The 25253-nt window shown below is 47.8% G+C and overlaps 6 protein-coding genes across 6 annotated transcripts; 4 read left to right on the top strand and 2 right to left on the bottom strand.

Moving 5' to 3' along the window:
- Positions 1–2055: 2055 nt before the first annotated feature.
- Positions 2056–2829, bottom strand: KD926_001424 (cytochrome c oxidase assembly protein COX16; the record flags this gene model as incomplete). The annotated part of the gene is made up of 3 exons (XM_053096654.1): positions 2056–2136; positions 2194–2502; positions 2695–2829. The coding sequence occupies 3 exons, from the start codon at positions 2827–2829 to the stop codon at positions 2056–2058; spliced, it is 525 nt and encodes a 174-aa protein (XP_052959175.1).
- Positions 2830–2946: 117 nt separating this feature from the next.
- KD926_001423 (uncharacterized protein) lies at positions 2947–8345 on the top strand (the record flags this gene model as incomplete). The annotated part of the gene is made up of 6 exons (XM_053096653.1): positions 2947–3374; positions 3430–4066; positions 4116–5097; positions 5147–5868; positions 5916–6196; positions 6572–8345. 6 exons carry the CDS (start codon positions 2947–2949, stop codon positions 8343–8345), a joined length of 4824 nt encoding a protein of 1607 aa, XP_052959174.1.
- Positions 8346–8765: 420 nt separating this feature from the next.
- On the top strand, positions 8766–10446 carry KD926_001422 (putative Ran exchange factor Prp20/Pim1; the record flags this gene model as incomplete). The annotated part of the gene is made up of 2 exons (XM_053096651.1): positions 8766–9560; positions 9622–10446. 2 exons carry the CDS (start codon positions 8766–8768, stop codon positions 10444–10446), a joined length of 1620 nt encoding a protein of 539 aa, XP_052959173.1.
- Positions 10447–10864: 418 nt separating this feature from the next.
- Positions 10865–11719, bottom strand: KD926_001421 (Chromosome segregation in meiosis protein 3; the record flags this gene model as incomplete). The annotated part of the gene is made up of 3 exons (XM_053096650.1): positions 10865–11293; positions 11353–11431; positions 11481–11719. The coding sequence occupies 3 exons, from the start codon at positions 11717–11719 to the stop codon at positions 10865–10867; spliced, it is 747 nt and encodes a 248-aa protein (XP_052959172.1).
- Positions 11720–12065: 346 nt separating this feature from the next.
- Positions 12066–12908, top strand: KD926_001420 (putative NADH-ubiquinone oxidoreductase 21 kDa subunit; the record flags this gene model as incomplete). Its single annotated transcript, XM_053096649.1, has 5 exons — positions 12066–12125; positions 12205–12221; positions 12290–12495; positions 12563–12765; positions 12825–12908. 5 exons carry the CDS (start codon positions 12066–12068, stop codon positions 12906–12908), a joined length of 570 nt encoding a protein of 189 aa, XP_052959171.1.
- A 1807-nt stretch (positions 12909–14715) lies between these two features.
- On the top strand, positions 14716–25095 carry atrA (protein kinase MEC1; the record flags this gene model as incomplete). The annotated part of the gene is made up of 22 exons (XM_053096648.1): positions 14716–15286; positions 15355–15872; positions 16091–16392; positions 17166–17262; positions 17327–17806; positions 17862–18104; positions 18163–19392; positions 19469–20009; positions 20066–20537; positions 20595–20901; positions 20981–21078; positions 21129–21221; positions 21277–21438; positions 21492–21588; positions 21892–22177; positions 22231–22428; positions 22495–22619; positions 22686–22768; positions 22828–22950; positions 23009–23096; positions 23510–23673; positions 24834–25095. The coding sequence occupies 22 exons, from the start codon at positions 14716–14718 to the stop codon at positions 25093–25095; spliced, it is 6540 nt and encodes a 2179-aa protein (XP_052959170.1).
- Positions 25096–25253: the final 158 nt, after the last annotated feature.

The raw sequence follows: 25253 nt of genomic DNA, 5'->3' as shown, positions 1-25253 counted from the left end.
GGACCAATCGAGGACGGAAGAAAGGGATAGTGGGGGTATGAGGGGCCTGGCTGATATCACTGATCCACCGCCATCTTGGGGCACGAAGGGAATCGGGTCAATGATAGATAAGCGAGTTTTTTTTTCTTTTTGGATGGGCGAATAGGCCCAAAAGAAAATGGGAGGGAAAAGTAGTACTAGCAGTTATCCGGTTATGACGTTATGGGGTGGGTAGCCGGCTAGACAGCGGCAAAAATCCAAAGGTGAGTAGATGGGAGAAGACGAGGGAGAGGGAGAGAGAGGGAAGAGGGAGAGAGCGAGAGAGAGAGAAGAGATGACGGTCTGGATCGACGATGGCCATCATACCTGGCCAGTGCCCTGTATTATCCATGGATACAGTACATACCCTACGTACATACTCTGTAAGATAGTTACATACAATACATAAGGTACTACCAGGTAGGTACATATAATAGGTAGGTAGGTCCCTCTAGGTGTATGTACATAGATGGCTCGGTTAGGTACTGTATGTATAGTACAGTACATACATATTTATGACGTATATAACTACAGTATGTCTACCTACGGTGTATGTATGTACTGCCTTACTACCTTAGTACATACCATTTACCTTATACTCGGTACTTAAGCTGTACCGTACTGTACCTGGGTATGGATGTACCTATTTATGATGGCTCAACGGAGTTGATGAAGACTCCAGCCAGATGCCTCCACGGATCACACGGTCTCCGCCATAAAAACAAGGTCATTCCTACAACGTAGGGCGTAGGGCCCGGCTATTGATGCCTACAGTGTAGAAGATATTCAGATTTGCTTGTAGTCTTTTGTAAAATGCGCTGAAGGTACATATAACATACTGAGTACGCTTATACAGTCGGCTCGTGGTGAGTTATCTTGAAAGGTTCTAGAAAGTTCTCGGTTACCTAGCTTGAGACGTTTGCTTAACGGTGTTAATGGCAAGCCTGGACTCTAACCTTCTGAAGATCATACCTTTTGTTTGTTCAATCGAGATCTCCCAAAGTTGCAGAATCTCTCACACCACTTTTTTCTCGTCTTGATAGTTACCTTCTCCGATGTAGGTTACGCAACAGGGAAGAGAAGAGTCACTTACCTGACCCCAATGCCCGATGAAGTCTGTCTCTCGAAATCCGGGGAGATGCGGAGCTGCATAGGTTGTAGAAGTTCCGCCTACGGTGTACGGCGGTACATAGGCTCACGAAGGGGCGTAATTTTAACAATCTAGTTATCGAAAGGAATGTCGGTTTACCAAGGACGGGAACTGTATGGTGCAGTCTTCTAAATGGAATCCTGTAGATACAGAGTCCTCTTCCAAAGCGCCTACTCCTTGCCCGTCGCCAGACACTCAGAGTAAGCCACTGAGCAGTGCCAGCCAGCTAAACCCCAGCTTCTCGAGTCTTCTCTTGCTGAGCGACATGTTACGCCTGATAAATCATATATTATTTTGCCACCGAATCTTCTTCATCAGCACAGGTGTCTCCTAGAAAATATAACAGCCATGATATCTCTGGTTTGGCCAAGTGGAAAAAAAATGATCATCTATCTACCTCGCGTTGTCCTACAAAAAGACCCAGACCAAAAACTTATGATTGATTACAGCCCTCCCGTCATCCGAACAATGACCATATTTCGATCAGTCGATGGACTTGCTCGATTTCTCCTTCTATCAAAGCATACCAAATCATATGGGTTGCCCGCATAATTACTGACTATCCGTGAAATTGAACCCCATAGGCCATATCTGTAGGTGTGTCTTAATTTTTTGATCAGTCGGGACGAGTTCACAATGTTCGACGATCTGATGATGGGAACTGTGCCTGGCTACCGTAGACATTCTAGTGCTAGGTTCGCGAACGGGTGGATATTTAACGGTAACCGCTTAACGACTGTCTGCATGATGCTGATCAGTAGATATACTTGAGCCAATCCTGAACTATTGGGCCTCCCCCCGCCGCCCGGTCTATTGAACGAGAATGAAGAATTATTCAAGAGAAATAGACCTACTGTAATAACAGCTCCACCCCGAAACCCCGGGGTTTATATTTTCCCATCTGGTTCACCCTTAAACCTTTGAACGCGCTTCTGGTCCCAATCATCGAGATCCTTGGCCATGAGCCTCTAATCAAGTAGTTAGACACTCGAAAACACTTCTGCCAAGCACAAGCCAGAACTAACGTAATATTCTTCTCTTTCGTCTCCTAAGATTCTTCTGCGGGGGTTCCTCTTGATTCCCTCTTCCCCATCGGGCCCCTTCAGGCCAAGGTTCATGGCCTCCTCTTGACTAAGTTGCTTTACTTTGCGATCGTATCGTTCATATCTCAGTGCAGCAGCTGGCGTTAACGCAAACGAACCGGCGACTATAATCATCACGAAAGGGAGGCCGAAAAGAAGAAAAGGATGCCGGGGAAGAGTGGCTCTGTACGCAGCGCCAATTCGCTCGCCGAGCGAAGATGACGCCGTTGTTGCGCGCCGGAATGTTTTGGCCTGGAATACAGGCATTTTACGTCACAGATTCAGATAATAACAATAGTCAGTTTGCGAGAATTCCGGGTTCATCGAACTGTGTTGCGCGGTTGGTTGGTTTCGGAGCAGGTGGACAGACACTCGGCGAAACATAAGTCCGGCATAGCTAGATTGGGTAACTACCCAGGAAAAGTGATTTTCGTAAACATTGACGACGTTGAGCGCAAAGAAGGTGAAATCTCCGGTATCCAGGCCAATACTGGCCAAGTACTTTGCAATCTTTCTAGCCGGTAAGACTATGCTAACCTCATCCGCGTCGTCCCTAGACACTGACTTCTCAGGCACCATTGTCGAACGACAGAACCGGAACTCTCTGCTTTCCCCATATCTCCTCTCTTCCTTTTTGCTCTCACATCTTCATTTGTGTGAGCAATAAATACCGCCCGCGAAAGGACGACTTTCGCAATGGCATCGGCGAATTCAACCCCTCTATTTGGCGGTGGCTTAGGAGCTTCCACTCAGTCTTCAGCTCCTATCGCACCAAATAACCCAGCAAGTGTTTTTGGGAATACATCTGCTACAGGCACCAATGGATCTCTATTTGGAACTGTTGGGCAACAGCAGCCGCCCGTCCAGTCTTCAATCTTTGGACAGAGCCAGACTCAGAATACTGCAGCGCCACCGTCGCAACTTTCTAGCCAGACAACTCAACCTGCTTTCTTCAATAGCTTATTGGAGCGCGGAAAAAAGAGACCACTTTCTGCCCTCGGACAAACAAGTAATTTTGAGCAGCTTCCCAGCCTCCAGTTGGGCCTTGATGACATCCGAAGAAAAGCCAGAGAACTTGGGACTGGGAGTCCTTCGACCCAAGGGCAAGCACCAAACAGTAAAGCGTGAGTTCTCCGCAGTGCTCAATGTGACCGTCTTTCTGACCCAACATTACCATAGCCATTACCTCCTCGCCGCGTCAGGTGTTTCTGCCGGGCATGCATTGCGAGACCTCAAAGCGTTAGAGCCTTATGAGTCAAAGTCAAGGGAGCAAGAAGCTACTTTTGATCCGGATAATCAGAAGTTCCTCAGAAACATACAACAGCGCGGTCGTCAAGTTATGATCGCTGAGAGTCTCACTCGGACAAACAAGGATTTCGACCTCTTTCTAGAGGGAAAAGTGGACTTGAATTGGGAGGAGCAGCGTCGTAAAATTTTTCAGTACTTCGGTCTGGCTCAACGAACTGAACCCACTAGCGATACGAAAGGATCATTTGGCCGGTCGACGAGGCAATCAAACCTCGGTCCCAGTCCAGCTTCTAACGCCCTCTTTTCGTCTCGTAGAAGTGTTTTTGGACGTTCGGCTTTGGATAAGTCTGTAATTGGAACACCCGCGGCCGGATCAGCCAACCATCAGCTGTTTGAGGACCCCATGGAACGAACTGAAGGCTCAACTGCTCCAGATATGCGACACCATCGGGAAAGAATGGGAAATTATGCGGCCAAAGTACAGTTGCTAAACTCTGCGAGGCTCCAGGCGCACACTTTCCCAGTCCTCCATGAATTCTCGAGCGTTGAAACAGATGCCGGTGGCGATGTAAGTAACAATTTCTTTGGATTTAATCCCCCGAACTAATTGTCTTCAGGTCCCTCGTCAACTTGTCGATGCCTACCGAGCCTTGATAAGCATCACCGGGGAATTACCGCAAATCATGAGTGCATCAGAAACTGGGGCGGCGAAAGAGCGACAATTCGCCGGAGACTATTTGGATGAGGCCCCGAACTCTCGTCGAGCAATGAATTTAAGAAAGCGTATTGTTGAAGGCTCGAGGGTCTTTCTTGAGAACATGTTTTATGGCGAGGTCGAAAATGTGATCTCAAAGAATCCTCGCGAGGCACAGCTTGGAGGCATCCCAACAGTAATCAACAAAATTCGCGCTTACATCAGGCTCAGAGCGGCGAGAAAGGACCTCGCGCCTGATGGAACTGAGATACAAATGGTTGGTCAGGACTATTGCTGGATCCTCATATTCTACCTTCTCAGATGCGGTTTTGTCACCGAGGCTGCTGAATATGTTAGCCAGGACCCTGGTTTCCGGTCACTAGATCACAAGTTCGTGACATACATGACGACATATGCCCAAAACCGGCGACTGCCTAGAGACATGCAGCAGAAAATAAACGGGGAATACCAGCAGCGGTCCCGCAATGCTCCTGACAACACAGTGGATCCTTACCGCATGGCCTGTTACAAAATCATTGGACGCTGTGAACTCAGCCGCAGGCGTCTAGAAGGCGTGAACCAAACTGTCGAAGATTGGATGTGGTTGCAATTCAGCTTGGCTAGGGAAGATGATCGTGCCGAGGAAGTAGCGGGGGATGTTTTCGGACTTGAGGACATTCAAACCGATATAACCGAGATTGGACAGCGGGTCTTCGGTAAAGGCCAAGAAGGGCCTGGTGGCTATGGCACCTTCTTCCTTCTACAGATACTTGGAGGCATGTTTGAGCAAGCGGTCTCTTATCTCGGGGTCTATGCCCCAGTAAGTGCCGTGCACTTTGCGATTGCCTTGGCCTATTATGGGCTTTTACGTGTGTCTGACTTTTACACCTCAGGCGAGGAACCATGTAAGTTTGCCCTTTCCTCTTCAGATGATTTCGAAAGCTAACAGCACAGTATCCTTTACTGTCAAGCAATATCCTCAGATTAATTTCGGCCATCTCATAACCCAATACACCCGGGAATTCCGCACAGGCTTTGTGGAAGCGGCCATTGATTACTTTTCTTTACTCTGCCTCAATGCTGACCTTCCGGGCTCGTTGGGCAAGTCCCAGGCTTCTGTATGTCACGAAGCTTTAAGAGAGTTCATCCTGGAAACTCGTGACTTTGCCAAGTTGCTAGGCGACATACGATCCGATGGCACAAGGATCAAGGGGTTGATTGAAGAACGCATCAGTCTGATTAAATTGGTCAATCAAGACGAATTCTTGAAGGCCATAACGATGCAAGCGGCTGCTGTTGCCGAAGACAAGGGGCTGATAGCAGACGCAGTGCTATTATACCATCTGGCCGAAGACTATGACCGCGTGATTGACATCATCAACGGCGCTCTGTCCGACTCTGTGGCCGTTGAGTTGGGCGATCCTGCGTTAAGATTGCAGCCTTTGCGGCCACGATCCCACCCGGAGTCAACTCCTGCTGAACCAGGCAGTAGTCTCAGCTTGACTGCGGTGGAAGACCCAGTGGTTCTGGCAAAGAACATGATTGGGCTTTACAATATGAATGCTATGTATTACCAGCGAATCCGTCAGGTGAACCGGGATACGTGTGGTCTGCTACTCCGCATGATGGAGGCAAAGGCAGAGGTCCAAGCCGGCAAGTGGACCTCGGCGCTCGATGTGAGTCCTCCCCTCCGAGGCAACTAATATAGTTACTAACTTTCTAGGCCATCAACGCACTGAACATTCTCCCGCTCCGCGCCAAAGGCTCCGTTCCACATATTCGTAGCGCAGCGCAAGCTTTCTCGTCGTTCCCCCCAATCATCTCTCGCAATGTCGGGCATGTGATAATGTGGAGCATTACCTGCATCGGGCACGAAAGGCAGCGGTTGGACTCCGGGGCGTATGAAAATGAAATGAGACAGGGACTGGCGGAAGAATTGCTGGTCATGGCCAAAGACCTGATGATTTTCTCCGGGATGGTCAAATACAAACTGCCACCCAGAGTGTATGAGACCCTTGCGCGGGCAGGTGCAGACATTGGCGCGTATTAGAAGAGCCATGGCTCTCCTGCTACTAATAGAATATATTATCCTGTCAACGGTACTAGTTCAGTGTATGTATAGACTGGGGTTGGAATAAGCCGTAGATCTACAGTACACCGAGGACGAAGCAAACCCATCGGATGTGGGGCATCCCGGTTCCGGAATTTGCACGTGCAACTCTGGGCTTGTCTTGGACCTGCCAGCCCAACAGGACGCCGATGGACTGCCCCCAACCAAACATTGATCGAGACGCCGGATGGACCAATTCGAGTCCGGCCTCACCTCATGCGCATGTCGAGCTTCCTCTGAAGGAAAACGCTGGGTCCTCTGAACGTTAGATTGGCTGCTGCACATAATAGAGAAATGGAACCCGGCGGTGGCAGCAACAGGGGTGTCGACGACGAAGACAAGAGTATAAATACACCACGGCATTCCGGGTTTGATGGTTTGCAACCATCCAGCAACAAACTCGATGGCGCACCCGCCAGATCAAATGATGAATCAACCCCCATCAACAACCCCTCAGACAAATCAACTACTCCTACCAAACTGGCAGAGGGAGATATCATCTGCAACCCGCCCAATCTTGCCAGGATACGGCAGGTAATGTTTGAGTGCAAGGACCCGATAGAGATCAATCTTGAGGAATTTGAGACATACTGGCCTTTCATTGACAATGTCTGGGTCAAACAAAGGTCCAACTCCAGCAAAGAGGGCCACTGCACAACAGATTATTATATGTGCCGTCTCCGACGTCCAACTCACCGCACATCAGAAACACGCCCGCTACCCGAGGGCAAACGACCCCGCAAAAAAAGGGTGCGCGAAGGAGGCGTATGTAATTTCCAGATCAAGGTGGTGAAGTTTGAGGGTGCATACTCCACGGTGACTATCGCCAGGACACCCGGAAGCAGTCACATACACTCGCACAACCTTGACTACATTGACAAAGTGAAGCGAAATTCGGGGCTTATGGAGTTTGCTCGGAAGGAGGCGGTTAAAGGATATCTACCGTCATCTATCTACACGAAATTTCGGGAAGAGTCCGAGAAGCTTGTAGAAGCGGGAGGCAAGTTCTGCACCGTCACGGATGTTCGCAACGTGTCTGCAAAATGGAGAATACAAAATCCCGAAGTCAAGCTCATGCCCCACGATGGTTATGAATACCAAAAAGGACACGGCATCGTGAGGACAACAGCAACCACTGATACAACATTTGATACCACGGCGACAGCGGAGGTGGCGCCGCCGCCGTCGCCCCTGCCACCAGATACATTGCCGTTCCCTCAATTTGCTTTGGATTTCCTTGATCCATATCTTCCTAATCAGAAGGGGGGCAGCAGCAAACCACATGTCACCCTGTCCTACGCATCTTCTATGGATTCTAAGATATCACTTCTCCCCGGAATGCAGACGGTATTATCAGGCCCAGAGGCCAAATTGATGACGCACTATCTGAGGTCACGTCATGACGCAATCCTCATTGGGGTTGGAACTGTTCTTGCCGACAATCCCGGGTTAAATTGTAGACTGGAGGGGGCAGGCGGCTTTGGAGGACTTGGAAGAATGTGGCAACCGCGACCAGTAGTGATAGATCCCACGGGGCGATGGCCCATTAATTCTCAATGCCGGATGCTGCGAACCGCGGTGGAAGGCAAAGGCAAGGCACCGTGGGTGATTGTATCACCGGGTGCCCAGATCCATCCGCAGAAATTGATGATGTTGAAAGGATACGGGGGTGATTTTCTCCGCATTGTGGAATACAACCAACATTGGCGCCTGCGCTGGGAGGCAATTCTACGTGCCCTTGCATCCGAAGGCGTGAAAAGTATCATGATAGAAGGAGGTGGAACTGTCTTGAGCGAGTTGCTCAACCCGGAATACACCGAGTTTATTGACTCGATCATTGTGACCGTGGCGCCGACGTATTTGGGTAGTGGGGGGGTAGGAGTGAGTCCAGATTCCAAGAGTGACGAACAGGGGAAACCCAATGCTGCGCTCAATCCTAGGGAGGTGAAATGGGTGCCGTTGGGGCAGAATGTCATCATGTGTGGTAAGATTGGAGCTGCTGGCTCGACGGAATCAGCAGCCAGAATATCAGGATATACATAGTGTGGATGTTTACCGTTTAGACAGTAGGGACCACAGTAGATAGTACCTAAGGTACCTACCTAGATACTGTCCATTAATAGGTACTACAGCACCTAGGTTAGGGTATTACGAGTCCTGACTCGGTAGGTATGTACTGTAATATACAGTACACGTGGTAATTATACCTACCTACCTACTTAATCGGGACTTACCACGTACGATACGGAGAAGGTCGCGTCACCATTCTTTCCCGGCCCCTGCCTCTTTTTGTTTTGTTTTTTGTTCTGTTTTTGTTTTTTTAATTTGTTGTGGCCCCCCCCCCGATCTTCCCTGCCTTTCCAGTTTCCACACATTCTGCATGCGACCTTGGTTACGACTTTCCATTTTCAGCTACATCCTTCTTTGAGACAACCGTTTTGCTGCTTCCAAATCAACATTACCATGCCCCCCAAGAAAAGCGCGTCCAAGGTTTCTACAAAAGCCTCGGATGCATCCAAAAGTACTAAAAGTACAACGAATACCACGGTGTCTAAAACTACAACCAAGGGTCGCGCTTCAAAGAGCAACCCTTCCAAAACATCCGCTGCGACCACTAAAAATGAAGCTACCAAACCGACAAAAAGATCTGCCACCTCTACATCCGTCGCTACAGTGAAGAAGCGAAAAGCCGAGGATGTCGATGAAGAACCAGCTCCCGAACCCAAGGAAGCGAAAAAGCCCCGTGTTGCGAAACCTCGTGCCACGAAGGAGAAACCCAAAGTGGTCATCAATCACGCCCCGACAACTCGTCTAAACGTCTACGTCTGCGGTGAAGGTAGTTCTGGCGAGCTTGGTCTTGGACCGGAAAAGAACGCGGTGGATGTCAAACGCCCACGTCTCAACCCCCATCTGCCAGCAGACCGCGTCGGCGTTGTGCAAATTGCTGTCGGTGGCATGCATTGCGTTGCCCTTACATACGACAACAAAGTACTTACCTGGGGTGTCAACGATCAGGGCGCTCTTGGGAGAGAGACCGCTTGGGAAGGAGGCTACAAGGATATTGAAGACAACAAGAGCGATGCCGACTCCGACTCCGACGACGATGAACCTGCCCTGAATCCACACGAGTCCACACCAACTGCCATTCCATCACACGCGTTCCCTGAAGGCACCATCATCGTAGAAGTTGCTGCTGGCGATAGCTCCAGTTTCGCCCTTACAGATGATGGCCAGGTTTATGGATGGGGAACATTCAGAGTAGGTTGTCCCTGTTGTTTTCTTTTCCTTTCTTTTTTGTTGATTTTCTAACACACCATAGAGCAATGACGGTATCTTAGGGTTTGACGCTGCTCACGAGGTCCAGTCTACCCCGGCTCTGATCCCGTCATTGAAGAAAATCAAACACTTAACATGTGGAGATAATCATGTTCTTGCTTTGAATGACAAAGGTGCCGTATTTTCGTGGGGATCCGGCCAGCAGAACCAATTGGGTCGTCGCATTATCGAACGGAACAGACTGAACGGTCTCCAGCCGAGGGAGTTTGGCCTCCCCAAGAACATCGTTCACATAGCTTCTGGCGCATTTCACTCCTTCGCTGTTCATCAGTCTGGCAAAGTCTATGCTTGGGGCTTGAATAGTTTTGGTGAGACAGGCATTCGTAACGGTGCCGGTGATGACGAGGCTGCTATAGTTCATCCCACTGTTGTGGACTCCTTGTCCGGGAAAAATGTCACCCAGCTCTGCGGCGGTGCCCATCATTCGCTTGCTGCCTCTGAGGATGGCCAATGTCTTGTGTGGGGTCGCTTGGACGGGTATCAGACAGGCTTGAAAATCGACACTCTTCCTGACGAAGCGGTTATCAAAGATGAACGTGGACGGCCTCGCATCTTAATTGAGCCCACGCCCGTGCTAGGGATCAAGGCCAATGTTGTAGCAGCCGGGTCTGATCATTCAATCGCCATTGACGCTGATGGTCGTCCCTGGTCGTGGGGATTCTCTGCTACATACCAAACCGGCCAGGGCACTTCGGATGATATCGAGGTAGCAACCATCGTGGAGAACACTGCTGTACGTGGCAAGACACTTAATTGGGCCGGAGCTGGTGGTCAATTCTCAGTATTCACAGAGCCCGTGAAGTCTTGAGTTTGGACGTTCGTTATATGGTCAGTCGTGTCCCTTGAACAGGACAGGCGGGACGAGTAACAATCCCGATTTCGCCAATCTGATTTTCTTGCCGCTGTTTTGATGAATAAAGTCAGCTGTCTTTGAGATTGGGTATGGGTGTAATAATATCAACTGTATCATTTTCCAAATGTGTTATTTCCTAACTTATTACAGAATTTAATGTCCATTGAAAGATAAGATAGTTGGCTCTGTTCAAGTAGTGGTTTCTTTTAAGAACTGATATTACTAGATGACAAGCCCAGTTAATCATATTTTGACTCGGTACTCCGTAGATTCTTATCTTATCAAACTTCTCATGTCGCTGTTTCCTGCCCAGGAATGGCAGCTGACACCCTTGAATCGTTGAGATTTCAATCAGACCGGTCATGGGTCCTGGCTATATGTTATGTTCATTCAACAAGGCTTCTAGCTCATCATCATCGGGAGTATCTTGGCTAGGGGCGTGCGAGGCATCGTCGTGAGAGGGTATGAATAGTTGCTCGAGATCGTCTGTTGGTAGAGAAAGTTGTGTACGCATGTGGTCTTCGGTTTTTTCTTGTATTTCATGGGGCGGGGGGTGATTATTGAATCCAGGCTGTTGATCGTCCCCCCCTGGATGATGTGAACCAAGCGACTCGGGCATATGTCCGGCATCTGCCTGCATTCGTGGCTTTTCCTCTTCTATCCATTCTCTGCGCATGTTCTGCAAGCGTTTGGAATGGCCGAGTTTCTCGATGATAGCTAGGCCATCAACAAATTTGGCTCGGGGGAAAAGGTCATCAAGCCAGAACTGGTAAAAGTTCAGCAGGCGTGCTGTGTCAGAGAACTATTCTGCGTCAGAAAACTTCGCAATGTTCATAGGACTTTAACAGTTGACTATAATACCTCATGTCCCTTCCCCTTGAACTTCAACCTTTGTTTCGCGGTGCGACGTAGTTTCGGGATTCCGGCTTGTGACAAAAGCCTTCAATTGCGTCAGCTCTGTGTGTTATGGTCAGACATCACGAACTCACCGATTGTCGTCTAGTTTAGCCACAGGTTGTCTTTTCTTGGTTACTTTCACTTCTTCATCGAGCCCTAATTTCAACCCCGAAGCCTCGGGAGTGAAAGACGGTCTAGGCGCATTAGCAGCAATTGAGCTCGGCGGAGGCTGTTGTAATAGTTCGTCCAGGCCAACATCGTAGTCGAAGAGATCATTGACATCAACTGGCGATTGATCGTTCGGAGCCTCAGAGAAATCTTTGTGCTCCATGGTCAATTTATTAATTCCCGCATTTGCGTTTTAGAGCCGGAGCTGCCAGTAAGGCACAGTGAGCGTGGGTCTCGATCTCAACGGACCTTATCTGGTCGGCCTTAAGGTAAAGTCGTGCAAGTTGACGCGACTCGCGTTCCCCCAGGGGCAGCTGAGGTAAGCAGTAATACTAGTTATTTAGTTAACTTATAGACGTGGCTGATTCCGTCTCCATGTAATTAGCGCCACATCTTGACTTCCATGCTTAGTAAGATAGTGCCGGCGTCCTGCTTGGCACAACTCAAGTTCGACTTCACTTAGACAGCCAGCCGGGATTGCGCCTCATCTGCAACTCGAGTTATAAACAATGGCGGCGGATCCGAAACATGCGATTGTTCCCCCCAAGCGGGCGAATACTGACTATCCCGTGAGCTTAATTCCACTGTCTTTTTTATTTTTCTGTTTCTTCTTTGGAATCTGCGGCTGGTGGCTAACTACTGTGAAAGCTGATTGACTCTGACCCGTATGGTATCCCTCAAAAGCGTGTGCGCTTGAACATCGAACTATTGGAAGACATACTCATTCAAATAGGCATCTGCGACGGGTTTTCGGGTATGCGAGACCATCTGACTATGCCATTTCCGGGGGAGCCGCGGCCGCCTCTCCTCTTGCCTTTTGGGCTATGGAAAGAGTGAGCCCTTCGCATGTGGGCAGAGGAGGCTTTGCGCCTGTGATGCGACTTGCGACAGCTATTGGTCTCATCGGAGGCTTACATATACTTTACCAACGATCATGCAGTATGTGGTCCTTCTGAACTACACCCACTATCCGACTGATGTACGTCTCGACTGACCCTGAACGAAGATCGTTTCTACGGATTTACGGAAAACTCAAGGGAGGTTGACATGGATATGAAGGAAATGGTGGGCAAAGTCAAAAAAGGAGAGCCTCTCTACGGGTCCTCTCAAGTGTCGACTTATTTGCAAGGGGTTGCTGCTCGGAACTCTCGGTTCTCCGAACTCTTTATTCACGTCATTCCTTGGTTCAACTTTGTCAACCACGACCAGGTATGTCTTTGTGTCTTTGGCCTATTTGATAACTGGAGATGATACTGATAACTTGGCAGCACGGCATCGACACTGCTAAATACTATCAACAAGCTGAACGAGAGTTGGAGGCCGATCGTTTGGCAAGGACCGGATCTGCTTGAGTATCAGATTCAAATAGGTCCGATCTGAAAAACTCTGAGAAAGAACAACATTCCACAGGCGCATTGAAGGCTCTCGCGCTCTAAGAATCCTGCTTACAAGCCAAATATGTATTCGTATTTAGAAATTGACAAGTTTCGCCGTCTACTCACTCCACTCAAGCTCCTCAATCAGTATGGCTCAACACTGGTCGTAAATTCCGTTTTAAGTTCTCGGTGCTTTTTGGGGCGGGGTTTGGGTGCTGCGCATTCATTAATATCAATTTCAGGGGCAACAAAGATATCTAACCTTTCTCGTTTTCCTGTATATAAAACCGCCGAAGCAACATGATAGCTTCCTTGTAAAACAGTCCCCCTTGTACAGGGTAGGGGGAATCCTTCGTAATACTGGTCAAAAGGTTAGTATTGCACAGGATAATAGAGGCGCCTAGTGACGAACTCGGCATGTAAGGACAAAATGCTCCCCGTGCCACCAAACCGCTCATTGCCGCAGCCAAAATAAACCGTCCTAATTTGGTACTGCCTTAAGGCAGAGGCACACATAACACACGGTTCGACCGTAACATAAAGATCCGTGGAGCGTAGTGCGGACCGGGGATAACTCTGAAGCATTTCACTAATAGCAATAAACTCGGCATGTCGTGTACCCTAGAACAAAAAAAAGAAGAAGAATTGTCAGTAGTAATGGCGGGAACATAGAAGTGGTTTGCGACACCAGATGAGGAAGGTGTCCTAGTGATTGGGACTTAATTTCTCTTACGGCCACTATTCTCCCCCTTCCTGATCGTTTGACCTCGTGGGTGCGAGACCACCTACATTCATTGACCTATTGGTATCATTCATCCCAGACCCAACAATTTTGTTGTCATGTACCAGGACACATCCCACTGGTGTTTCACCAGTCTCGAGGGCCCTTTCTCCCTAGGAGAGCTATAAGTACCAATGTATGCAAGATCTAGTCATGGAAATCTTTACCATTAAGAGGGCTTGCTTCATAAAGTAGGCATGTCTTGAGTCCTTTTCAGAAGCACATGTGTGCTCATGAGTTCCTGTGTGGGACATGTTTCAGCAGCTATCGACCTGAGGAGGGCTGCAGCTTAAGAGAGCTGCGGGCAGTTAAAATGCGATAGTTTGTTAGCAAGATGGGACCCCACACCGATAAGAGATTGCCACAAGATAATGAGTGTACCCAGGTACTGTACCTACTAGGTAGGTATTTGGCGGCCCGTTCTTCATTCTTCATTCGCACTCCAATTTATGTGAGGTTCTATCTAGCTAGCTAGGTTTATTCAGAAAGACACTCCATAGCCGTAAATGCTCTGTACCTTGGCGTATGCTTATTTGGTAATAGTTATACGTAATATCAGTGGTTACGCCATTATGATTATAGGCCGATTCTTAAGGTTAGGTAGGTAGTATTCGCTCCTACAGGAAAGTTATCAGAGCATTGAAGTAAAAAAGATAGAAAAGAATAGATCTTTGATTTTCCATAATTACCCAACTAATTATACCTTTTAGATACCCTTAAACAAAAAGCCATAGTAAGTGGATACCTAGAAAGTAGAAAGTAAAAAGAGTAGTAATATGGTTACAGGTCAATTAACTTAATACAGTATAGGTATGATCCTTCACCGTTGTAAGATAAGGTATGTAATAGATGTATGGCAGAACAGTACATACAGGTCACAGGAAATATCTCACCGCTTTCTTTGACGAGTTCAATTGAATATTCCAGGGACGACGCTCAGCAATATTTCCAAGATCCGACTTTCAGGGAGGTCCAGAATGATGGGCCAGCTAGCCACTTGTCATGGCAACCGATGACTCCAAGATGTATCATACGGCAGGGCATTGCGGTCGAGGCTCTGCAGAGCCGGTGCCATCTACACTTGCAGCGCAACTGGCACCGCGTCTCTCATCGCAGGGAACACAGGCACACAACCTGAGCAGAGAAACCTTTTCCCAGCTCCGACAAGAACTTGTTGGGGGTGAATACAATCAGCTACGCCTTGATGATAGCATTACCGATGTCAGCAAATTAATCTGCATTGTTTTGAAAGCAGGCCTAGCACCGTCTACCCAGAATGAGGACCCTCAAGGCCAAATCCTGGACTGCCTGGACATTATTCAGACTATAGTTGAGAAAGCCCCCCAGATGTTGACAGTAAATCCCGACTTCCTATTCCTTGGGGAAAAGACGTCTGCGCCCTTGTATTCTTGGCTGGTGGTACGACTGCTTCGCCTGCTTTGTGACTGGGAGAATGAAAGCATGAGCCAACGGATCGGTGCCATATTCTCAACCCTCAGTTTCGCTCAATACAGACATACGAGGGTATTGTTTTCTCACTCGGTTTTGGGGCTTCTGCGAGCTTGCACAACCGGTGAGTTTTATTTTTCTTCTTTCGAAAAAAAGTGGACTGAAAACCCGTTCCACTAATCTTATGTTTAGAGATACTCTCCTGCCTTGAAAGTTTAGATCACTATGAGCTGCAAAGCCATTCCGCAATCGAATTAACCGTGCCCGTCGCCGGCGGGCGGCTTTTTGTAGATTTAAACAGCCTTGGTCTCCCTCACGCCATTTTCGATAGAAAACTCAAGCTTGGGTCAACCTCAAATGCCATAAATCTTGTTTTCCATTTGCTCGACTGCTTGATACCAGATCATTCCAAGAACCCACTCTGGAAATCCAAGACTACCACCGGCTTTATTCGACACAATCTAGCCTGGGTTCTGAACGGTTATCAGCGATTGTGGAGTTTTAGCTTTCGTTGGCTCCAGAGCGCCGACTTAGACGGGTTCGAGAGCCAAGCACGCATCTGTCTACAAATCTTGAGCCACATCGGGAGCCTCCATGACTGTGGTGCGTTCTCATTGCTGGAAACCCAGTGGGCATACGGAACAATTCAAATATTGGATGAAGTATTAGTTGTGGAACATTTGAGTCAACTTCGAATATTACATCCCGAGGTCAGTCGGCTCATTCTCGGAGTTGCTGGCTGTATAGGTGATTCGAGATCCCTTTTAAGGATAACGAAGCATACACTTTCGCCGAGAATTTCTGAAATTAAGAGGGTACCTTCACTCATACAGTCCTTGGACCCACAACTCCAGGTATTTCATTTTTCTTTCCTTTTGCGCACGCCAAATGCCAAGATTGATGCATAGATAGACTCATCAGATGACAGGCGGCGATTGAAACTTTCACTGAGAACCTCACTGGCGCCAATGTTCTGCACGATCATTCTAATCCTTCTGTATCAAAACCTCGCAACGCAGATACGCTTGAGTTGGCAAGGCTCGCCCAATGTCGGGAATCCAACAGAGGGCAAATCCATGAGATCAACCAGGCATCGAGTCGCATCCTTAAGCCACGGCTTTTAAAAGAACTCAACAGCCAGGACTCGGCTCAAAGACTAATCCAAGACTGCCTAGCATTGCTCGAATGCGGCAAACCTGGGAACCTGAAAGAGCTTCGCCAGGTTATACTGTAAGGAATCATCTAAATCTGTCCTTTTCTTATTTCTTTCTTGCAATGCTGATACACAATGAGAAACGAAATTCATAGTGTTCAGTTCATGCAAGTTTCAGAACAGCTCCAATGCGAGTTGCTTGGTTTACTCGGCAACATATCATGTGCTATGGCTGGTGGCTTATCAGAAATACCTCTTCCTGGGCCAGAGGCCGTGTATATCTGCCGTGTGTGTGATTATGATGCTCATGAGCATGATCTCAAGCCAGACTGGGGATGTTCTGACACGGATGAACTATACAAAATTATGGCTTATATCGTACCCAGGCTCACGCGTGCTCCACTTCCGAGGATAGCTTCAATGGTTGCACTGCGGCGAATCCTCACGCATTCTCCAGGTTCTCTCGATCTGCGGCTCTCATCATCTTTTTTTGGCGACTTTTGCTTGCATTCACTTCGGAGCTCTATAAGAGAATTACGAGTTGCCACGGGGTATGTTCAATCTTCCTCTTCGTCGGTCGCTTGTTTCGTTCTACGGATAGAGATTTTGTGTGTTCTGGCGTGCTGACGCGCGTTTAGGCATTGTGTCATTGCAGTTACTCATAAAAGGCTAGACCGTGAAAGTCGCAGAGACAATTTTATAATTGTGCTGGAGTGGCTAAGAAGCCTTTCTGAGAAACAGGAAATATCACTGCATGAAACGTGCATATTGACATTATGTCAACTTGCAAAGTCGGTTTCCCTCTGTTTCCTTGGTCTTTATATCGTCTAACCCTGTTGGGTTGTCGCAGACTTTCCGGCGACGAAGAAATGAACATCATATTACTTCGTTTATTGGAATATCTAGGACATCCGAACCTATTCATCTGCGCAATTGCATACACTGAAGTATGTGTCCATCCTATCTTCAAACTCCGGCCCCTTGCGATCTAGAGAAGCTTACTCGAATCAGCTTTCGAAACTTGCCCAACAATTATCGCTTACCCCTGCTGGTCTTTTTCGGCCTTTCTGGGGAACACTTTCTGTCGCAGTGGTGAAGCATTTTCAATCTCGCCCATACATGGCAGAACAGCTTTGCAGTCTATTGGGGATGAAAGTAGACGACTTCCTTAGGTTGACAGAAGCTCATGTGTTGCCTTATTTGGTGCTTACACGGAAACGAGATTTCATTGCCAGGATAGGAGCAACTTACCAGGACATTAAAACACCCTTCGATATTTGTTCCGAGAAAGCTAATCTGGCAGCAATACTTGCTTTCTTATTGAGTCAGCCTTCGTCGGATCCGGAGCACATGATCATGTCTACTCTCTCTGAGATAGACAATGCTTTTGAGTGTCGCACCCTTGCCGAACTAGTAAGAATCGAGCCGATTTTGATTGCTTGCGATTTGTTGAAAGGCCTTGGTGACTCCGGTGATGATAAAGGTGCCAGGGTAACTTTTAAACTAGTATCAAATTTTTGTTTTTTGAATGCTAACAATTTAACAGTTTCATAGAGCTCTTCATCTTCTGGCAGCACTTGTTCCACGAAAGTCTAGTCATGGACCAAAAAAGGTGGACTTAATTGGCCACTTTATTGAGGAGCACGTGCTTGGAATAATTACCCAATTCGCTCATGTCATCAATGATTTCCAAATCCGACAGCCTCTGCTTGAGAAGAAACGAAATATCATGGCCATAGGCGCGATGGTGAAAGTGGCCGGGGGGCATGTGGGTAGTGCATTGCCACAGGTCCGTTAATCTAGCCAGTTTTCTCAAGGGACTAAATTCAGCTAACAGCACAGCGAAGATATGCGCCTGCCTGCGATCTGCCCTCGACATTGAAGACTTATGCAATCATGCTGTCACTGTTTGGAGCGTATTGATCAATTCCTTGAACGAAGAAGAAGTCGAACCTTTGATTGACCAAACCCTGTCAATTGTGATAAGGTACTGGGACAATTTCACGGAAACGACCAAGGAATGTGCCTATAACCTCGTGAAGTTCATCTTGAAACACCACAACAAACTAGTGGAGGATGTTTATCAGACCATGCCCTCACTGGCTTCGATCCCGATGATGTCTGAGTTCGAAAACGAGATGAATAATTTGAAAGGGCGGATGGATACTCGGAGTCAGCTTTTAGCATTCATTCGTCGTTGTCAAAGTGAGAATGCTACGGTAGTTGAGCAGGCATTGACGGAGTTGGTGCCATACCTCTCGAAGCATGATGAGTTTCTTCATCGAACCGTTCTCAGCGAACAGCCAGATCCGGTTGTTGGACAGTTAATGCGAGTCTTACTTGACTGCTGTGTCAAATTCAATATGAACTCAGACATCATAACACTCATGTCAGCTCGATGTCTAGGTCTTGTTGGTTGCTTAGATGCTAACCGAGTGGACTCGATCAAAGAAAAAAAAGATATTCTTGTCTTGTCAAACTTCGAAAACATGGAAGAGACCTTTGACTTTATCCTTTTCTTCCTTCAACATGTGTTAGTTGAAACATTCTTGTCGGCCTCCAACACTAGGGCTCAAGGATTTCTTGCGTATGCTATGCAAGGGCTGCTAAGGTTTTGCAGTCTCGACTCGGCCGTTACCCAACGCTCTCGTGATGTTCAAGCGGATGAAAAGTATGGACGTTGGCTGAAACTCCCCGAAACTGTTCGCAACACTCTTACCCCTTTTCTCACATCGAAATATACTGTGACCGTTGGCGCCATCGGTTCAAATTGCAGATACCCTTTATTCTCGGCGAGCATGACGCATGGAGATTGGCTGCGAGCTTTTGTGCAAGATTTATTACAGAAAGGAAGTGGTGATAATGCACGGCTCATATTTAGCGTATGCAGCCGTGTTGTAAAGGGCCAAGATATCTCGATCGCCTCCTTCCTTCTACCATTTGCGGTTCTGAATCGCGTGGTGGGCGGGACTATGCGAGAGCAGCAAGATTTGCTAAATGAGCTCATAAACGTGCTATCTCACCCCCTTTCAGATGCGAACAATCTTGTTTCCGAAGCGGTGTTGCTATCCAGTCAGGTAAGTTCTCTCTCTTTGTTTCCCTGTCTCCCCTCCTTTTGCACAACAATACAGGCACTAAATTTAGCCTTCATAGAGTGTTTTTGAAGTACTTGATTATCTTTCAAGATGGCTGCAAGGGAAAAAGAAGCAGATCAATAGCCTAAACAACCATGGACATCATGTCGGTCGCAACCACAAGGGCGCTTCCCGTGATTTGCTTTTGGACACTTATTCGTCTCAACTAAAATCGGTTGAATCCCTGCTGGCGTCGATGCCGCCCGAAATAATCTCTAAAAGAGCTGTTGAGTGCAAATCTTTCTCGAGAGCACTCTTCCATTGGGAACAATACATCCGCCAGTCCAAAGCCTATCCGAACAAGAATCCTAGAGTTAACGAGGAACCTTTATATCAGCGCCTTCAGGAAATCTACAGTCAGATCGACGAGCCAGATGGTATCGAGGGTATTTCTACTCATTTACATGTACTAAACATTGACCAGCAGGTTCTCGAACACCGCAAGGCGGGGAGATGGGCTACGGCCCAAAACTGGTACGAGTTACAACTTGAGGAGGAGCCCGATAATAGTGATGCTCAATGGAATCTACTCACGTGCCTTAAAGAGTCTGGGCAACAAGGTAAATTAAATCCTCTCATTAAGGTTTCATTGACTAAAACCTCTCCCCCTTTCTAGAAGCAATACTCACTAGGTTCGAAATTCTAAAGTCAACACCCTCTGCTACCAAGTTACTTCCGTTTGCTGTGGAAGCGGCCTGGATTACGGGGAAATGGGACAAGCTACACGATTATCTTCAAATTTCCTCGCATCAGGGCACCGGGGAGTTCAATATTGGGATTGGCTCGGCATTCAATGCTTTTCGCCATGGAGACACAGGGGAATTCGAAACAATCATCAATAACTTACGCTTCCATGTCGCGAAGTCGTTAACTGCTAATTCCGTGACATCATTGCAGTCGTGCCACGATAACCTTCTCAAGTTACATGCTTTGGCAGAAGTAGAGTCCATAACAAATCCCCAGACCGAAAATAGTGCTGTGCGCTCAGAATTGTGTAATGCTTTAGACCGCCGCTTGAACGCTTTAGGGGGGCATATCTCTGACAAACAGTACCTCCTTGGTCTAAGGAGGGCTGCAATGGCGTTGACGTATGGTTCCCTCCTCAAAAGACATCATTGACCTATAGCTAATGTTAAATCTCTCAGTGGCAAATTCTCCGATTTTAGCATAGCTGCTGCTTGGCTTGCCAGCACACGCCTGTTACGGAAGGGTAACTTCACCAATCGAGCGTATCAGTCCATGCTTCACGCAGCACGTCTAGGAGATAAAACGGCCACCATTGAACATGCTCGATTGCTTTGGAAAGATGGTCATCACCGAAAAGCAATACAGACTCTGGAGAGCGCAATAACTGCCAATGAGTTTTCTCTCGACAGATCCTGTCCGGTCGACCTTGATTCGGCTCGGACTGCTTTAGATCGGGAGAAGAGTCATGATTTACTCACAGCCAGAGTATGCTCCTCACCCCCAACGCCACAATAACTCTTGAAATGCTGTGTACAAAGGATGCATCAGGACTAATTATGACTAGGCTCACCTTTTATTGGCCAAATGGACGGACCGAGCTGGACAGACACAATCAGACATCATAGTTCAGAGATATCGCGAAGCCATTAAACTCCATCCAAGGTATACTTTCCTTAGAGAAATTCTATTCCGGACACGCTAATCGATAACAGGTGGGAAAAGGCTCATTATTATCTGGGGAAACATTACAACAAGATTCTGGAATCTGAAAAAGCAAAGCCTCTTGGGAAAGAGGCACAGATTTTGTAAGGCCTGTTCTCTAAATCTAGGCTAATCATGGTCACTAATGCCAAAGATTAGCTTGAGTGGTGAAGCCTCAAAGCTCGTCATTGATAATTATCTCCGCTCCTTAGCTCACGGGAACAAATATGTCTTTCAGTCGCTGCCCAGGATCCTGACACTTTGGCTAGAGCATGCCTCCACTGCAGATCAGCCTTTCGACCCCAAAAGAGGAAATAACGAGTACGTCTGTCACTGCCCCATCGTTAACAGTTGCTCATGCAGGAAAGCAATAGGGAATTTCAGATACACACCTTGAATCAACGAAAGAAGAGCCTTGATGATATGCATTCACAGCTGAAGAAGTACGTCAATCGAATGCCAGCTGCATTGGTGCGTATGACCGCCTTGTGTTGTTCTCTCGCGGCTATTCTTTTCTCATATGTAGTAGCTCTTCACCATCCTCCCTCAGGTAGTGGCTCGAATTTGCCATCCGAATGCTACGGTCTACGACTTGTTAACGAAAATCGTGGCCAAAGCGGTGAATTTTTTCCCGCATCAAGGACTCTGGACAGTACTCGCTGTTGTAAAGTCTTCTTCCAAAGACAGAGCATCAAAAGGCATTAACTGCTTACAGAAGATCACGGTAAAGGTCAAACCCCGCCTCTGGACTGACTCAATACTAAAAAGCAACAGGAAGTGAACAAGAAGCTCAAAGCAGATTCGCCTTCTGATATGCGGGGCATGATTAACCAAGGTCAAAAGTTCTCGGAAGAGATGCTTAGGTTATGTATAGTGCGGATTGAGGATAAATCGTCCAGGGTCAACCTGGCACGGAATTTGGGCTTCAACCACAAAGTGGCTCCCTGTCGACTAGTCGTGCCATTTCAAGCAATGTTGACACCAACCTTACCTGCCAGTCATGACTCCGAGTATTTGAAGGGGTTTAGAGCCTTCCCCAGAGACCCGACCACCATCGAGAGTAAGATTTCCATATCCATAACAAACATGCACGATGTGATTAACGTCACCTAGCCGTCCTTAGCGATGCGCAGGTCCTGAACTCTCTCCAAAAACCTCGGAAGATCAGCATTCGTGGGTCTGACGGAAAGATTTACAACATCTTATGTAAACCAAAAGATGATCTTCGTAAAGACCAGCGCCTCATGGAATTCAACAACATGATTAATAGGTTTCTGAAAAGAGATGTTGAGTCGAGCAAGCGACGCATGTGTAAGTTACATATTACCTGGCGTTCCTATTATCGATGCAACCTTTTTTTCTGATCTCCAATGGCAGACATTAAAACTTATGCTGTTACGCCCCTGAACGAAGAATGCGGACTCATTGAATGGGTGGACAACCTCAGGACCCTGAGAGACCTAGTCATTAAACTGCTGCGAGAAAGAGGTGTCACACCGAACGTAAGTCAATGTTTCAACCCAGCGCCAACGTGGTAGTTCATGCCGCTGGAATAACCCCCAAATCAGTACAACGAAATTAGACACTATCTCAACGAAGCATGTTCCGAAAGCAAGAAGCTTCCTCTTTTCAAAACGGAAATTTTATCGAAGTGAGCCACCACAAAAGCTTTCAGTTACATTGAACAGTCATAGCTGATAGACAATCTAGGTTTCCACCGGTCTTACATGAGTGGTTTGTAGAGATGTTTCCAGAATCAGTGGCGTGGTTTGCAGCAAGGCTTCGCTACACTCGATCCTGTGCTGTCATGTCCATGGTTGGATACGTTTTAGGGTGAGCACGCAAATATACGCACTCGATCCTTCTCTTTCTAACATCGAAATTCCTGCAGACTCGGAGACCGCCATGGTGAAAACATCTTGTTTGAAGAAGGAACAGGTGGTATCATCCATGTTGATTTCAATTGTCTTTTTGACAAGGTAGAGCAAGAACCCTAATTTTCATTCTACTGGGAAATACTTTGGATAGTTAACTGTGGCAGGGATTGACATTTGACAAACCTGAACTGGTCCCCTTTCGTTTAACCCAAAATATGATCGATGCGTTCGGAGCATATGGCTATAACGGTATCATTCTCTCCTCCCCACCCCCAGCCCCCATTTTCCGGTGAATGGATGACTAAAACATCAATGCCATCAGGCCCGTTCCGAAAGACTTGCGAAATAAGCCTCGGGCTCTTACGACAGAATGAAGATGCGCTCATGACAGTACTCGAGACCTTCTTACATGATCCAACCGCTGATTTTATCGGGAAAAAAGTAAATTCCACTTAAAACCCCAACGAAACCCCAACGAACACTTCTACTCAGGCTAACCCGGGCGTTTCGTCTAGCGTCGTACCCATGCGAGAGTCCCGGACTCTCCTTCTGGCGTTCTGGAAAATGTTCGGAATAAGCTGCGCGGTCTACTGCCCGGGGAATCTGTTCCGTTGTCAGTAGATGGTCATGTCGATGAGCTGATTACGGAGGCCACAGACGAGAGGAATCTCGCCGCGATGTACATCGGGTGGTGTGCATTCTTCTAAACTCACAAGACGGCACATGCTCCATTCCAAGCATCCGTTGCTAATAGCTATGGTAGAAGTGGGATAGACTTCCGAACACGAAAATAGAAAGAAAATGTATTCGTATTAGTACCATTAATGATTGATTTTTCCCCTCCCTTGGTTCCACGTGATTCGTTACATTCCTCATTCTCACCTCAAAAGGCTGAAAAGACTACCCAAGTCCGGAAGCATAAGAGGCAGCGACCCCTCCACAAGCATAGAATTCTAATAAACCACCTTCAATTTACCACTATAATCCTGCAGAAACTATCTTCTTCGTGAGGCATAGTGATCGCGCCCTCTCGTTCTGCTTGAGCTACGGCTTCTATCACTCTGGCTGCTGTAATCATAGCTGCTGTAGCTAGGACTGCGGCGGCGGTGGCGGCGAGGCGGGCTACCCTTGCGCGAGGGCGATTTTCTTCTTGCGGGTGGCGACAGTGGACCGGAAGATGATGAACGAGAACGACGGGGGGATCGGGATCGAGACAGGGATCGCGGGCGATAGATATCATGTTTTTCCATAGCCTTGGGACGACCATATCTGCGCCGGGGAGGTGAAGATTTACGCGAGTACGGAGAAACGCGAGCACGACTATCAAAAGGCTGGCTACGCCCATTCGTGTGACGCCCGAAGTTTCTCGCACTTTCTGGTGGTGGTGGTGACTGAGAAAAGGCTCTTCTGGGGAGGACAATGGACACATTCAGCAAAGCACCATCAAGTTGAGCTTCATGCATGTGGGCGATCGCCGCTTCTGCATCTGCCGGGTCATGATAGAGAATATAGGCGGTGCCCCTGTTCGTCATAACTGGGAAAGACGTTAGCCAGCTTCTTCCTCAAGTCCGTGTGGGCCTTGTTTGTTTTTGTCTACCTACAGGCTTTGTTTATTGGAAGCTCGAGACTTTGGATGTCTCCGAATCCTCCGAAGATCTCCCGGAGATGAGACTCTGTGATGTTTTTGGTTAATTTTTCGACGACAATCTTTAATCAACGTAAGCTTTTCTAGTTGAGAGTGACAGGGTATAAAGACGGCAACTAACCTTCGAGCTCCTTGGGGAACTGTCAGGGGAGCTAAAGTTTCGACCATTATCGCGGTTTCCGTGCGATCGGGAGTCCCGACTCCAATCCCGAGTTCGGCTTGGAGTTCGGCTTAAACTTCGAGAAGTTGGTCGCGATGGGGACGGAGAACGGGACAAACTCCTTGGTCGACGATGACCGTTGCGGCGATCAGAAGGTTGCTCATAAGATGGGCTTCGGCTTCCTCTGTTTCTTGGTTCGGAACGAGGGGACAATGATCGTTTGGCAGAACCGCTCCGGTTATGATTCATCGCGCGAGGTGAGCGAGTTGGCGAGCGCCCTCGTGAGGAAGCTGTAGACATGTTGTGTATCCAGGGCCATCCAGCTCTGTAAGGCAGAGAGAGATGTACGTATGTTCCAGTTGGGAGAAGTTGGCACATGCAGAGCTCTTGCGGGACGGATGCAGGCCGCGAGAGCTTTACGACTAGCAGATTAAACTAGCCCAAGCTAGGTTAG

The sequence above is a fragment of the Aspergillus affinis genome (assembly GCF_023601865.1).
Source record: "Aspergillus affinis strain CMG 70 chromosome Unknown NODE_12_length_464043_cov_86_772839, whole genome shotgun sequence".
In the NCBI taxonomy this organism is placed as follows: Eukaryota; Fungi; Ascomycota; class Eurotiomycetes; order Eurotiales; family Aspergillaceae; genus Aspergillus; species Aspergillus affinis.
Note: the sequence above shows the minus strand (reverse complement) of the source record. Positions and strands in the feature narration are given on the sequence as shown.